Source organism: Geotrypetes seraphini, chromosome 2 (genome assembly GCF_902459505.1).
Source record: "Geotrypetes seraphini chromosome 2, aGeoSer1.1, whole genome shotgun sequence".
In the NCBI taxonomy this organism is placed as follows: domain Eukaryota; kingdom Metazoa; phylum Chordata; class Amphibia; order Gymnophiona; family Dermophiidae; genus Geotrypetes; species Geotrypetes seraphini.
The window spans coordinates 517,271,398-517,287,791 of NC_047085.1; the positions used below are offsets into that span (position 1 = coordinate 517,271,398).

A 16,394-nucleotide genomic window follows, 5' to 3' on the forward strand; every position below is an offset into this window, starting at 1 on the left:
TCAGTGTGGGACAAAGAACCATATCTAGAGTGTTTCCTGCAAGATGGGTAGGCATTGAGAAGAGGGGAGATAGTGATAGGTCGGAGATCAGTGTTAGAAATTCAGATGTATTAGGATGATTAGGGGAGTTAAAATGAATATTAAAGTCTCCTAATATTATGGAATTAGGGTAAGCAATATTAAAATCTGATATGGTCGAGATGAGAGAAGAGAGTATTGTTTTTGTTATTGGAGGGGGGAGGTAGATAAGGAGGAAATTAGAGGAAAGAGAATTTTTTATAGAGAATTGAAGAATTTCAATGTGGGAGTATGTAGTTTGGTTGGAGAAATTTGGATGGAGGGGAATTGAATTGTGATAAATAACTGCTAGGCCGCCTCCTTTTTAATTTTGACGGGGTTGGAAAATTACCTTATAATTTGTCACCTATTCCAATTCACAAATCAAACGATATGGCTGAACTCCAAGATTCAAATTGGCGGATTTAAGGTCATCTGGAAGCATTGGATGATTGCAGGAATACGTGTATTAGAAGATGTTATTTCTAATGGTAAACTGCTTGAGTTTTCACAGTTGCAACATAAATATGGCCTTAATAAATCACAAAATTTTAGATGGATGCAACTGAAGCAGGCAATTAAGGTGGGGTTCCCTGAATGAAAAAATCTTAATAATCAATATAGTTTAGAGTTCTTATGCTTTCAGGTGGATTTCTTGGGACACCAGGCCGCTCAGTGGTACAAATTAATATCTGGATTTATGAATAAAAAACCAAAGACTGGTCTCCGGGACATTTGGAGCATTGAGATTAAGCATCAAATTACTGCGTCTCAATGGCCACGAATTTGGTCTTGGAGGATGAGATGTACAATGTCTGCATCTATGAGACAAACATGGTTTTTCCTGTTACAAAGAGCATTCTGGACCCCTGTTCGTTTAAAAAAATTAGATTGGTCTAAATCGGATAGATGTTGGCATTGTCATCTTGAAGCAGGGACTTTAGATCATTTATTGTTCTATTGTCCATTTATTATGGCTTTCTGGAAATCAATTTGGTGCCAAATTAATTGTTTATTAGAAAACCCAGTGGCATTGACCTATGATACTATATTATTTGGGATGTCAATGAGGACAAAGAGTCAGATATCTTTGAATAATAAGCTTTTGCTTATAATGACAGGGGTTGCCATACAACAAATTACTTGTAAATGGAAGAACTGGAGTAGACTGAATCATAATTTTTGGTGGAACTCATTGTGTCATATATATATAAAATGGAAAGAGTAATAGCTACACAGCAGGGGTATTTAAGGAATTTTCAAGATGTGTGGGAGCCGTTAACAAAATATTGTAATGAATAGATGCCATTTTTTCCCTTAAATTTATAAGTTCAATATTCAGGGTGGGGGGGGGGATAATTTTTAGTATATCTTATAAAACTATTTGTTATGAAAGGGTGGGAAGGGAGGGAGTTAAGGTTATATGATTTGTATTATTGCTGAATAATAATATTTAATGTTAAAATGTTTTAACTTACTGTCACACTTATTGTAAGTTTGAAAATGAATAAAGATTTAAAATCAAATCATTTCCTTACTTTTTTACTGTTGAAAGCTATATAAGATGCGCGCAACAGAATTGCAAGATAAGCGATGGTATAATAATAAAATGCTGAACATGCTTGCTCAGATTAAAGTTTCGTCATCCGTGCACTCGCGTAATTTCGCCTCCCTTGTGGCTTCCATGCTAATGGTTGAAGCTATATAAGATGCGTGCTAGTGAATTGCAAGATAAACGAGTGTAGCAACAATAGGGCGATGTAGAAAAGCACGACTACACAGTTATTTATATACAATAATAAAACACATACAATGGATTCATTTTAACTCTTCCCTTGATTTCCTCCTATTGGTTTTAAAAGTATTTCCCTGTAACTTCGAGTGTTCCCTAGTCTTTATAGTTTTTTTATAGAGTGAAAAATCGAACCATTTGTACCGGATTTGTAGACTTCAATCAACGGTCACTTTTCCAAGCTGAAGAGCCCTAACCTTTTTAGCCTTTCCTCATACAAGAGGAGTTCCATCCCCTTTATCATCTTGGTTGCTCTTCTTTGAACCTTTTCTAGTGCTGTTATATCTTTCTTGAGATGAGACCAGAATTGAATACAATACTCCAGGAGCAATACTGTGGCATTATTAGATTCTTTGTGTTGTTAACCATCCCTTTTTTAATAATTCTCAACACTCTGTTTGCTTTCCTGACTGCTGGATGCCCAATCTTCCAATCTCCTAAGATCTGCCTGCAATTTTTCATAATCTGCATGCATTTTAACAACTTTGTACAGTTTAGTGTCATCTTTAAATTTAATAAACTCATTCGTCGTTCCAAATTCTAGATCATTTATAAATAAGTTAAATAGCACCAGTCCCAGTACAGATCCCTGCGGCACTCCACTGTTTACTCTCCTCCATTGAGAAAAATTACTATTTAACCCTACCCTCTGTTTTCTATCCAATAGCCAATTCCTAATCCACAGCTGAACTTTGCCATCTATCTAATGACTTTTAATTTTCTCAGGAGCCTCTCATGGGGAACTTTGTTAAAAGCTTTCTGAAAATCTAGATACATTACATCAACAAGCTTACCTTTATCCACATGTTTTATTCAGATCTTTAAAGAAGTTGAAATTGGTGAGGCAAGATTTCCCTCGGCTGAACCCATGCTGACTCTGTCTCATTAAATCATATTTGTTTACGTGTTCATAACTGTTTCCACCATTTTGCCCAGCACTGAAGTCAGGTTTACCGTTGTGTAAACATTGGCCACCCTCCAATCTTCAGGTACTACATACGATTTTAGCGACAGGCTACTGATCACTAACAGCAGGTCAGCAAATTCATGTTTGAGTTCTTTTATATCCTGGGATGTATACCATCCGGTTCAGGTGATTTATCAGTTTCTAACTTAGTACATCTTCTAGATTTACAGAGATTTCTTTCAGTTCCTCTGCCTAATCACCCTTGAAAACCATTTCCGTTTCAGGTACATCTCCTTCTGTAAAGACCAAAGAAAAGTCTCTCCGCTATGGCCATATCCTCCCTGAATGCCCTCTTTCTCCTTGATCATCCAATGGTCCCACGGATTCCTTCACAGGTTTTCTGCTTCTGATGTATCTAAAAAAATTGTTATGTGTTTTTGTCTCTTTTGCAAGTTTCTCTTCATATTCTTTATTAGTTGTGTTTATCAATGCTTTGCAGCTAACTTACCAGTGCTTGTGTCTCTTCTAATTGTCTTCATTCTTTAAAGGATATTTTTTGGCTCTAATAGACTCTTTCACTTCATCTTTTAACCATGCAGGCTCTCTTTAACTCTTCTTTCCATCTTTGCTAATATGTGGAATACATCTGGTCTGGACTTCCACGATGGTATTTTTATGTTTAAATGATTTTTATTATTCCAGCAGTAAGAAGCAAATACAAACAGTAGTACCATTCAGGAAATAACATTTTCAACAATATAATCAGTTCCCATCCCATCCCCCCTCCCCTCCCCAAGAATCCATGGCCAGTCCAACAGCTGAGAGTGGGAATAAAATCTTAAAGATTCAAAAGTCTACTGCGAGCACTTGGTGTGAGGTCCTACCAGAAGTGTTCCCACACCTGACAAAATTTGCGACCCGGGCCAAGAGTCAAATCTCCCACCATGCGTCTCTCCAGTGTTGCGTGCACTATCATTAGGGATCTCCATTGTGCATATGACGGGGGATCACGGGAGAGCCAGTTAGTGAAGATGGCTTTTTTTCCCATCAAAAGGGCTCTGGAGATAAATGCTGACATTCCCCTGGGTTTGGGCGAGGCTATATTATAAAATCCAAATAACGCTCTCGGTTGCGGAAGCCATCGCCTTCCCCAAACGATGTGGTATATAGGCCAAGATGTCTCCAAAACTGTTGGATTGTGGGGCAGGCCCAAAACATGTGACTCAAAGATGCGTGAGCCTGATTGCATTTCGGGCAAGAATGCGACGTAGTAATCCCCATCCGGGCTGCACGTTCCGGTGGAATGTAAAGTCTAAGAACAATTTTCAATTGCATTTCCCAGTGAGTAATATTGGGTGACACCTTCTGAATGTTCTTCAGGACCCATTGTAACTGTTGAGCAGTCAACTGGCAATGCAAGTCCTCAGCCCACGCTGTCACTAATATATCCAGATTCGTACTTGGTTGGCAATCCCGGATCCCCACAATATGAAATCGTAGAGGAATCCTCTGTTGGGCTGAAAAGCTAAAGAGTTCCGAAAGCGCCTCCCTGCAGACTTCAGTAAGGGCAGCCACTGGGAGGGACTGAACATAGTGACGGATCTGGTAACACGATGGTATTTTTAAATAACATCCACGCCTGATTTACAGGATTAATCCAAGGCCTAACCATATACTGTTTGTGCTGCTCTCCTCTCTGAGCACAGATATACTGCTAACGATACTGCCCCTAGGCTTACTTTACTGTGTGAATCACTTGGTGTCTTTTTAGAGCTGAAAGCCGAATGAAGCTTTTATTACACTCAGTACATGTAAATGGCTTTTGTCCTGTATGGATCATTTCGTGACTTTTTAGACCTGAAAGCTGAGTGAAGCTTTTATTACACTCACTACATGTAAATGGTTTGGACCCTGTGTGGGTCATTTTGTGTGTTTTTAGAGCTGAAAGCCGAATGAAGCTTTTATTACACTCAGTACATGTAAATGGTTTGTGTCCTGTGTGGATCATTTTGTGTGTTTTTAGAGCTGAAAGCTGAGTGAAGCTTTTATTACACTCAGTACATGTAAATGGCTTTTGTCCTGTATGGATCATTTCGTGACTTTTTAGACCTGAAAGCTGAGTGAAGCTTTTATTACACTCACTACATGTAAATGGTTTGTGTCCTGTGTGGATCATTTTGTGACTGTTTAGATTTGAAAGCTGAGTGAATCCTTTATTACACTCACTACATGTAAATGGTTTGTGCCCTGTGTGGATCATTTTGTGTCTTTTTAGATACGAAAGCTGAGTGAAGCTTTTATTACACTCACTACATGTAAATGGTTTGTACCCTGTGTGGGTCATTTGGTGACTTTTTAGATTTGAAAGCAGAGTAAAGCTTTTATTACACTCACTACATGTAAATGGTTTGTGCCCTGTGTGAATCATTTTGTGTCTTTTTAGATACGAAAGCTGAGTGAAGCTTTTATTACACTCACTACATGTAAATGGTTTGTACCCTGTGTGGGTCATTTGGTGTCTTCTTAGATTTGAAAGCAGAGTAAAGCTTTTATTACACTCACTACATGTAAATGGTTTGTGCCCTGTGTGGATCATTTTGTGTCTTTTTAGATACGAAAGCTGAGTGAAGCTTTTATTACACTCACTACATGTAAATGGTTTGTGTCCTGTGTGGATCATTTTGTGACTTTTTAGATGTGAAAGCTGAGTGAAGCTTTTATTACACTCACTACATTTAAATGGTTTGTACCCTGTGTGGGTCATTTGGTGACTTTTTAGATTTGAAAGCAGAGTGAAGCTTTTATTACACTCAGTACATGTAAATGGTTTGTACCCTGTGTGGGTCATTTGGTGACTTTTTAGATATGAAAGAAAAGTGAAGTTTTTATTACACTCAGTACATGTAAATGGTTTGTACCCTGTGTGGGTCATTTGGTGACTTTTTAGATTTGAAAGAGAGGTGAAGCTTTTATTACACTCAGTACATGTAAATGGTTTGTACCCTGTGTGGATCATTTTGTGACTTTTTAGATGTGAAAGCCGAGTGAAGCTTTTATTACATTCAATACATGTAAATGGTTTGTACCCTGTGTGGATCATTTTGTGATTTTTTAGAGTTGAAAGCTGAGTGAAGCTTTTATTACACTCACTACATGTAAATGGTTTGTGTCCTGTGTGGATCATTTTGTGACTTTTTAGATGTGAAAGCTGAGTGAAGCTTTTATTACACTCAGTACATGTAAATGGTTTGTGTCCTGTGTGGACCATTTCGTGTCTTTTTAGAGTTGAAAGCCGAGTGAAGCTTTTATTATGCTCAGTAGCTGGAAATGGTTTCTTATTTTTATGACCCCTTTTGTGCATCTGGAGTTCTTTCTGGTCTGTTTTTCTTTTCCTCTTGCCATGGTGGGATTCAGAAGTCACTTTATCACTATTACTAATTTGGGAGGGTCTCTGGTTCTCAAGGCTGTTACTGAGCTCCCTGTCATTTCTCTCACAGGAAGGGCCTCTCTCCGTTGAGTCTTCTGCAGGGTCTCTCTGTTCCCTTGATTCCTGCTTACAATTCTTTGTGTTAATAATTTCAGGCGTCTGGGAAATATTGTCATAGACGTTTTCTGACTGTGTTTGGATTTCCTCCATTTCTACAGGACCTTCTCCTCGATTCTCTGTTCTCTTCCATTCATGTCGGTTCTGATGATCTGTTGGATATAAACAGAAGATATTTCTCATGAGTTAGAAAACGGCAGTGATTTCTAACTCGTAAAACCTGTGTATAATGAGGAAAGATAGATGTCGCAGAAGGATTTTCTATGTGTGGCTTGAGAATGGGTCAGTTTCCTACATGCAAAGCATTTTTTCAAGCATTTATCTCTAGACAGTGCCAATTTGTGAGCGGTTCCTTGGCAATGGCAGTGTGGAGAGTTAAGGGAGTCAATTCTCTAGGGCACCAAATATCCGATTGCTCTAAGAGTAATCTATAGATTTTGCATGTAGGTATAAGAATCACCTATAGCCCACTCGTGCATCGCCTATTTGCACACCACGCACTTGCACGCAATAACTCTTAGGCATTATCTTATGGAATAGCACTTAAGTGCATTTCCGAGCAGTCCTGCCAAATCACCTCCGTTGTGGCACGTAACTTCTGTTTTAGCATGAAAGTTACACGCCAAAGTGGCATTTATGTGTGCAATTAGTTTTATTAAAGTCATCAAAGGCAACAGCCATCAAATACAATGCGGGCATGTCACAAATACAATCAACTGTTACAAGTGAAAACCATTAACCCCACCACCTCCCTCTACCCCACCCTAGAATTGAATAGAAAAACAGTGTTAATGAACCAAGAAAATAAATAACAGGGAAAAGAATACGAGACAGAGCAATAATTCAATAATTATACATCAGCAATTCCAAATACCCCTCCCCCCCACTGGAATAATTCAAGAGGTAAAGCAAAGAAATCCAACAGCACAAACCTACCCAATAGGAAAAGCCCCAAGAGGATCAACGCAAAAGACAAGAAGTCAGGGTCCTGGACTCTGATGGGTCCTGAGAGAAACAATGATGGACTTCCCCCTCCCACCCCCCAGCCCCATTAGAGAGCTACTAGACAGCAAACAAATCATATTTAAAAAATAAAAAAGGGGGGAGGGACTAGGAGGACATGAGGAATGGCCAGGAGAGCCGCAGCAGCAGGAAAGAAGCTCGGTGTCGCCAACCCCCCACAGCTCCAGGCCGATCAAACCTTTAAAGTATTAAATATTAAACTGCGAATATGGGGAGACAAGGAATAAATATAAGGTCCCAAAACCTGCACAAAAATTTTAGATTGTTGTAAAGAAGCACGCACCCATTCCTTCTCAAGCAACATCAGAGCATGTAGCCAGTTACGCCAAGCCCAATAAGAGGAAGAGTGATCAGAGACCCATTCTCCCAAAATAACCTTCTTAGCCATCAACCTGGGCTTGTGCAAAAACAACCTGCCCACCCCAGGTAGGAGCCGAAAAGCTTCAAATTTATCCAATAAGAATCCCACTGGGGTAACTGGTATAGGTCGGCCTAATAAACTTTCTAAATAACAAATCACTCGTCTGCAAAAGGACTTAACCACGGGGCAACTCCAAAAAGCATGAAAAAAGGTCTTGGATGCAGTTTTACATTTTTCATACTGATCTGAGTCCGCCAAACCAGAATGATATAATTGAACCCGCATAAAATACGCACAATGCAAGACTCAGAATTGACACTCCCAGAGATCCACAGATATAGAGAGGGACGGGACCGATTAATAAGACAACCTATATTAAGATCAGTCAGCAACAGCCCCATTTCCGGAGCACAATGATCACACAAGGCCTCCCAAGACCTCAGCGTCACCAGAGAGTCTTGTGAAGTGCCGAAACAGAAAGACCGGCATCTTTGAATTGGGCAAAGAAAGTTCGGAGTTTATTCCAGGTTCCCACTGTAAGCCCTCTCCCGACAAAGATCGCACATAATGATCTAGTTGCAGATATACAAAGAAGTTCGTGGCCCGAATCCCATCTCGGAATTGAAAATCCCACCAGGGCATAAGGACACCACCAGGTCGATATACATGTTCCAACAGAGTCAATCCCAACTGCGTCCAACATTGAAATGGTGAAGAAGTTATGCCCAGGGAAAACAAAAGATTGCCCTGGATAGGTAATTGATCAGACACCTCTGGTTGCCCTCCTAGGTGCAAGACCAGAACCTTCCAAATATCGCAATAAATTAAAATGCAAAGGATGATAAAAGGCTTGCTCATACTCAAAACAGGTATATTTATCTTGCTCCAGAATCCAGTCACCAAGATAACAAAGCAAATAAGCCTGATTATACCTCTGGAGATCAGGGACACCCATACCCCCACCTGACCAAGACCCTAATAAATACCGAAAGGCCATTTGAGGTATTTTTCCGTCCTATAAAAATTTAGTCAAAAGCTGATAGAGAAGGCATATAGTTATGTATTTATTCATTCATTCATTTAGCCCTTCCTCCCAAAGGAGCCCAGAATGGGTTACAAGAGTACATTCACAGTATAAGCAGAACTAACTTTGGTGGGAAAAACAAACTTGGTGTACATAGAGGTATAAATTTGAGCTTTTACAGTATAGTCTTAACAAACAGATTTGGAAATATAGACTTAGGGCCTGTTTTACAAAGCCGCGCTAGCGGCTGCAGTGTGGTAATGGCCCCGAAGCCCATAGAGATTTAAAAGGCTTCGGGGCTGTTGCCGCACGGCTTTGTAAAACAGGCAATTAGTGAACATAGGGTGTTTTAAAATTTCAGCATATTCCGAAAAGACATAGCCTATGGTTGTTTAAATTACATCATTTTCCTTATGTACATAGGTAAAATAGCTTTGTAGGTTTGTGCGTCATTGAAGTATGGTGGGTTTTTGGTCCGGTGGTCCGACGTAAGGATCAATCAGGGATGCAGATGTAAGCTGAGCTAGGTTTGTAAAAAGGTTTTCAAGGCCTTCCTTAAGTTCCATGGACTGTTTAAAGACCTGACAGATGGGGGGATGATGTGCCATAATCTGGGTATGACATTACATTAGTGATTTCTATTCTGCCTGTGCCTTGCGGTTCTAAGCGGATTACATTAGAAGATATCTGGACATATCCAGGAGAATTACATAACAAAGAAGAAAGGATATTTCAGGTTACAATAGAGAATTACATAATGTTGAAGGAAGCAGTTTCTGGTTACAAATGGTGGTTACATGTTGAGGTTTCTGAAGTTTTGAGATCAGCAGGTTACAGTACTTTAAAAGGGAGCTTGAATCTGGTTATATAATGGGGATTTGGTTTGAAGAATTGACTAGAAGTTGCCGTAGGGGTGGTGTATTCGCGAGGAATATGCAGTTGGGATAGGAAGGAGGTTGGATTGATGGGATGTATTTTTTGAATATTAGTGTTTTGATTTCTTTTCGGAACACTTTAATGTCTGTTGTTTTGGTCATCAGCTTGGAGATGGCGGGGTCAAGTTTCACTGCATGTGTCGCTAGAAGGTTGTCGTATAGTTTCTTGCGTCGAGTGCCATTGAGTGGAGGGTAGGTGAATAGGATTTGAGTTCTCCTTATTCTGGAAGAAAGGTTACGGTATAGGCAGTTGTTTAGGTAGATGGGTGCAGTTCCATGGGTTACTTTAAATAGTAGACAGTATAATTTCAATTGGGTTCTTGCTTGTATCGGTAGCCAGTGAGAGTCTAGGTAGGCATTGGTGATATGGTCAAATTTACTAAGGGAGTAGATGAGTCTGAGAGCTGTGTTCTGAACGGTCTGTAGTTTATCATGTTGGTTGGACATGGTAGGTAAAGGCTGTTGCAGTAGTCTACAATTCCTAGCACAAGGGATTGGACTATGATCCTGTATTGATCTTTGTTAAATAATTTTCTTTTTTTTTCGTAAGTTTCGCATGGTGAAGAATGCTTTTTGGGTAGTTTTGTGGATTTGTGTCTGCATTGTGCAGCATCTATCTATCAGTACTCCCAGAATTTTGAGTGTGCTCTGTATTGGGTATTTGGTTGCATTTACTTCCAGTTCAGTTAAGGATGGTTTTTTATCCTTTTCTAGCAGTAGGAATTTAGTTTTATCCGAGTTCAGCTTCAACTTATGGTTAGTCATCCATTTTTCCACAGTTTCCAGTGTTGTTTCCAGGCGTCCTGTTGAGACGGGGTCTTGGATGTCGAAGGGGAGGAGGATGGTTATGTCGTCCGCGTAGCTGAATAATACTATATTTAGGGCATCTAGGGAAGCTATGAAGAGGTTGAATAGTATGGGTGATAGTGGTGACCCTTGTGGCACTCCGCAGGGGTTTGACCATGAGTCGGATATAAGATCTTTTGACTTAACTCTGTATGATCTTGTTTTAAGGAATCCTTGGAACCAGTTGTGAACCCTACCTGAGATCCCTATGGCGTCTAGTATCTGGAGTAGTTTGGAATGGTCTACTAGGTCGAATGCTGCTGAAAGATCAAGTTGGATGATTAGCATCATGTTTCCTTTGCTGAGGTGCTGTCGGGCTATATCCAGTAAAGATACAAGTAGTGTTTCCGTGCTGTGGTTAGTTCTGAATCCAGATTGAGATGGATGCAGAATGTTGTGGTCTTCTAGGTAATTGGAGAGATATTGTGCTACAAGACCTTCTATTAGTTTGACGTATAAAGGGATTGAAGCGATGGGTCTGTAATTTGCAGGGTTGTCTATTGGACCTTTGAGGTCTTTCAGTATAGGAGTAATTATAATTTCACCTAGTTCTGATGGGAACTGGCCTTCCCTGAGAGTGGTTTGCAACCATTGCATGAGACTGGCTTTGAATTTAGTGGATGCTGTAGTTAGTAGGTACGGAGGACAGTTGTTCAAGTCACATGAAGATTTGCTGTATTTTTTGTATAGCCGGTCCAGGTCTGACCATTGTACCGTTGAGAAGTTGGTCCAGGTTCTATCTGCTGAAATGGCTTCATCTATTGTGGGTTTTATTAGTATCTCGTCTAGGTTGTTTAGTGAGTTGTTGAATGTGGTTCTGATTGTGGTGATTTTGTGTTTGAAGTGGTCCACTTATTGGGGAGCTGTTGGAGACTGGTTTCCTTGTGTGGCTAGGAAAGGTTTGGTATTAGTGAGTTTTCTTACAAGGTTTTTTGTGTCTGGTTTTTCGGTGCCGATAAGTTTGGAGTAGTGGTCTTTTCGTTTGTCCTTCAGTTTGATTTTGTATTGTTTGATTTGGATTCTCCATGCTGTTTTGGTGTAGTCTTGTTTCTGTTTTTTCCATATCCTTTCTAGATGTCTACATTGCCTTTTTAGATGGAGGAGTTCAGAGTCAAACCATTTGTCTGATGGTCTACATATTTTATTTTTAGTTTTTATTGGGGCTAGCTCGTTCAAAGTAGATTCACTAAGAGTACGCCAGAGATTTACGAATTCTTTAGGGTTATTGGAGTCGATTGCGGGGTCTACTGTGTCCCAGAATGTAGTAGGTTCGATTTTCTGTCTGGTCTTGATGAGTGTTTTGTGGGGAGTGGGTTTGTTGTTATTTTGAGCCCAGTTGATAATGAAGGTATATTTGTAATGGTCTGACCAGAGGGTAGGATGCCAGGAGCCGTTGGAGATGTGGATATTTTGTGTGTGGAGGTTAGGAGACGTGTATGCAGCAATATCAAGTTGGTGGCCCTTTTCGTGTGAGGGTTCGGGGTTGAGGATCTGGTAAGATAGGGTATTGAGGTATGAAAGTATACCCGCTACTTGTTTGGAGGCGTGGTCTTCTAGGTGGAGATTTATGTCTCCAAGGATCAAGTTATGTGTGGAGGAGAGAGAGTTCTGGAAGATGAATTCTTCGAGTTCTTGTTTTGAGGTGTTCCATTTTCCTGGTGTGACGTAGCAGGGAAGGCAGTTCAGATTTCCTGTGAGTGAGTTGTCGGAAAGTTGGCAAGTTAGAAGGTCTAGGTGAGGGGTGGAGTGCTTGGCTAGGACTTTTAGGTTGAGGTTGTTTTTTACTATGACATGGGCTATTTCAGATGTGAGTGAGCGCCCGGGTGGAATGGCTAGCCGTTTTTCTGCTTGGGATCTCAATGAACAGTTGGGGATATAAATTTGTACTTTTGATGTTATGTAGCTTGGTGTCATCTTGTGGAATGTCTTGAAAGCTAGAACCAGGGATTTAAAGACGCAACGTTTTCAGATAGGCAGCTAGTACATGGATCTTAGTGCTGGGGTGACGTGGTCACGGAAGCCCAGGTTTTTCAGGAGTCGGATTATCATATTTTGCACGCCTTGGAGATGGGGAGACATTTTTTGCGGTTAAGCCTACTAGTAGCATGTTGCAATAATCTAAGCGGGATAACACAAACGCATATAGTAGCTGGGCAAAATCGTTCTCTGAAAAGTAAGCACGGATGCACTTTAGCTGGCGTAGGTAATAGAAACATGAAGACACTAATTCTGATACATGATCTGAGAGCGACAGGTTTGAGCCAAGAATCATTCCCAGGCTACGGACATTCTCTTTGAATGTAAGGGTGTCATTTCTCCAGGAAAGGAATGGGAGGGGGTATGTGCAGGAATCCTTGTGTACCCAGAGAAGTTTGGCTTTTGATGCATTGAGCTGTAGTTTGTTTGCAATCATCCAGTTCTTTATTTCAGTTAGGCAGCAATGAAGTTTTTTGATTTGTGCATCTCGATGTTGACCTAGGGCAGTGGTAAGCAAACTCATTAGTCAAAAGAGCCAAAGATCAGCAGTACAACCATTAAGTTTTCTTTTGAGAGTCAAATTTCTTTTCAAGAACCATGTTTTTAGGAGTCAGATTAAACTAGCTACTAACATTAAATAAAACCAGATATCATAATAATAATTTTATTTATTGACAAAAAAATCTTTTTCTACCGTTTGTCGTTTCTGCTTTAATCATCTTGTCTTCACTCACTTCTTTCTAACCAGCATCTCTGTCTTCCATGCAGCATCAGCCCCTTCCATGTCTGCCCTCTCTCTGTCCCTGCCATCCACTGTCTGCCCTCTCCTCGTTCTATATGGCATCTTCCTTCTTTCTATACTCCTTCCATAAACTGTCTATCTTGTGCCCCTTCTCTCCTTTGTACATGATTCATTTTAGATCTTCCACCTCTCCATTTTTCTCTGTCACCACCCCCTCCCCTTTGCTCTGGCATCTCTCTCTTCTCCTTTCCTTCCCACCCCACGGTCTGGCATCTGTCTCCTTCCCTCCCTTCCCTGATTCCCTGGCATCGCTCTCCTTTCATCTCTCCCTCCCCATCACCTCCTTCCTTTTCCATTGGTCTGGCATATCTTCCTCCTTCCTTCCATGACCTGGCATCTTGATAGCCAGAATGTTCCTTTTCAGAGAGGCCCCAACACGGCAGCTGTCCTCACAAGCTGCTGGCGGCTCCCAAAGTTTTTCTCTGCCGCAACTTCCCATTTCCGACAGGGCAGATCGGCGCAGAGAGAAAGTTTCAGGGCAGCCACCGGCAGTTTATGAGAACAGCTGCTATGTCGGGGCCCCTCTAGAAAGAAAATTTAGGTGTTTAATAAAGAAGTTTGGATCGCAGGGCTTTTCGGTCCTAGGCACGTGCAGAGCTGCATTCATGTGGCTAAAGAGCCGCATATGGTTTGCGAGCCACTGACCTAGGGGGAGGAGAGCTGTATGTCGTCTGCATAAGAGTGGATTTTGATTTGATATTTTTCTGCGATGTCGAGTACTGGTTTGACATACAGGTTGAAGAGGAGTGGGGCCTGTAAAACATACAACCATTTTGGAAAAATAATCAAATGGAAAAGATGAATACAGCCATGTAGGGAAAGTGGAAAAAATTTCCAACTATCTAAGTGCTAACAAGTATAATCAAAAAGCAGATGTAAGTTAGCAGCCTGGAGCGAGGCAGTCGAGGAGGTCAGCTGGACACCCAAGTATCGGAAAGCCATGTCAGCCCACTTCAACGGGAAATGCCCTGGCCAATGATCACGTACCACTCGGGACATAGGGAGAGCCAAAGACTTTTCCAGATTTAATTGAAAACCTGAAAAATCATCATATTCAGCCATCAACATCAGTAAAGCGGGAAGAGCGGATTCCGGGGTAGTAAGATGGACCAAAATATCATCCGCAAAAGCTGACAATTTAAACTCCGTCACGCCAATACGAACCCCACAAACCTCGTGGGTCTGTAATATGTCCCGCACCAAAGGATCCAAAGTAAGTATAAACAACTGGGGGGACAAAGAGCAGCACTGCCGGATACCCCGCTGAATCTCAAAGGATTCAAAAAGCAACACGTTGACCCAAACCACTGCTAGCGGGGAGGCATATAACACAGAAATAGCATCCAAAAAAAATTCCATGAAACTGTAATGGCGGAGTGTGACAAATAAAAAATTCCATGAAATCCGATCGAAGGCTTTTTCAGCATCAAAACTAACTAACAAAGATGGCACTTGGCGAAAAGCCACATACTCCAGTGATGTTAAGATTTGGCGAATATTACGAGCTACCCGTCGACCGCGGACAAATCCCACTTGAGGAGCAGCGATGAGGTCAGGATGAACATGAGCCATGCGATTAGCCAAAATCTTAGCAAAGAGATTAGCTTCAACGTTAAAAACAGAAATCGGCCGATAAGAGTTTGGCAAGGTGGGATCCCGACCTGGTTTCAAAAGAACAATATGAGCCTCCCACAAGGATGATGGCAAGGACCCCTTGCGACATAGGTATTAAAGGTAGAAGTCAAAACGGACAATTTCCATCGAAAGCAGTTTATAGAACTCAGAATGAAAACCATCCGGTCCAGGCGCTTTCCAAAGTGGACTAGATTGGATGACCAGAGCGACCTCATCCGCCGTAATAGGAACATTGAGTATTTGATGTTGAGAGGCAGACACGCGAGGAGTACCAATATTATCCACGTATAGCTCACTCGATAGGTCAAGATTTACAGAACCCCTATACAACTGCTGATAGAAGGAGCAGAAACCTTTGCGATCCGAGTGTCAGTACTAACCAACCCTGTGCCGTCCCCCACCACCCAAACCACTCACCTAGAACTATCCGAAGTGTGCACCAAATTAGCCAAAAGCCTCCCACCTTTATTACCATGCAAATAAAATTGGTGTTTAAAATATTGAAGAGAACGTGCAGTCCGGCCTGCAAGAGCTCTTTCAAGGAGGCCTGGGAGGCCAGCAAGTTGCTTCTACATTGAGAATCGGGGTGGCAAGCATACCAAATGTGATCCGCCCGCACCTGTCTTTCTAAACGAAGGATTGCCCGATCTCGGGCTTTATTTTTAAAACTAGCATAGGCAATAATTTCCCCCTGTAACACTGCCTTGGCCGCCTCCTAGTATAAGATCAGATCCTCTAGATGACCCATTATGGACCTGATAGTCTTTCCACTTGGTAAGTAAATGATCAAAGAATCCTGGATCTTTGTAAAAAGCCGGCGGAAACATCCACCTTCGGGGACCCGCACACCCCACCTCCAGAGTACTCCAAATGAACGCGTGATCACAGACACAATAAGGCCCGATCCCCATAGCTCCCATAGAGGAAAAAAGAGAAGTAGACAAAAGCCAATAGTCAATCTGAGATTGAGTACCATGGGCGCGCGACAGGTGGGTATAGTCCCGTTCTCCGGAGGTCTAATGAAGAGCACAGATAAGGAATACCCTTTGTGGAGACCACTCGCTCCTGTGGGCAGAGTGCAGTCTTGTCCAGACTAGGGTCATGGACCATATTAAAATCACCCTCCATCATCAGACAGATACTCGGAAACCGACTCAAAGCCTTAAATAAACCACTATAAAAAAATTTATAAAGCTCATAAACATTTGGTGCGTAAATATTGCAGAGGAGCAGCATCGTCCTATTCAGAATAATGTGAGCAAATACAAAACAACCAGAAGGGTCTGCATAAACCTCTTTCATCTGTAAATCCAAAGATTTCCGAATGAGAATCAGAACTCCCGCCTTTTGATTCACTGCTTCAGCGCCAATCGCCCGGCCCACCCACCACCGGTTGAATTTCTCATGTTCTAGAGAGGTCAGATGCGTCTCCTGTAAAAAAGCAATATCTGCCGCGTGACGATTCAATGTCTGCAATATCTTTTGTCGTTT

The 16,394-nt window shown here is 41.4% G+C and overlaps 1 protein-coding gene across 2 annotated transcripts in view; it reads right to left on the minus strand.

The window, feature by feature from the left end:
- The window catches only part of LOC117354654 (oocyte zinc finger protein XlCOF6-like), a 229,373-nt gene that overhangs the window by 84,401 nt on the left and 128,578 nt on the right, over positions 1-16,394 (minus strand). For both annotated transcript variants that reach the window (XM_033932496.1, XM_033932497.1), the window contains one exon: positions 6,315-6,452. In XM_033932496.1, the coding sequence (XP_033788387.1) occupies positions 6,315-6,452 (138 nt within the window). The remainder of the gene's footprint in view (positions 1-6,314; positions 6,453-16,394) is intronic.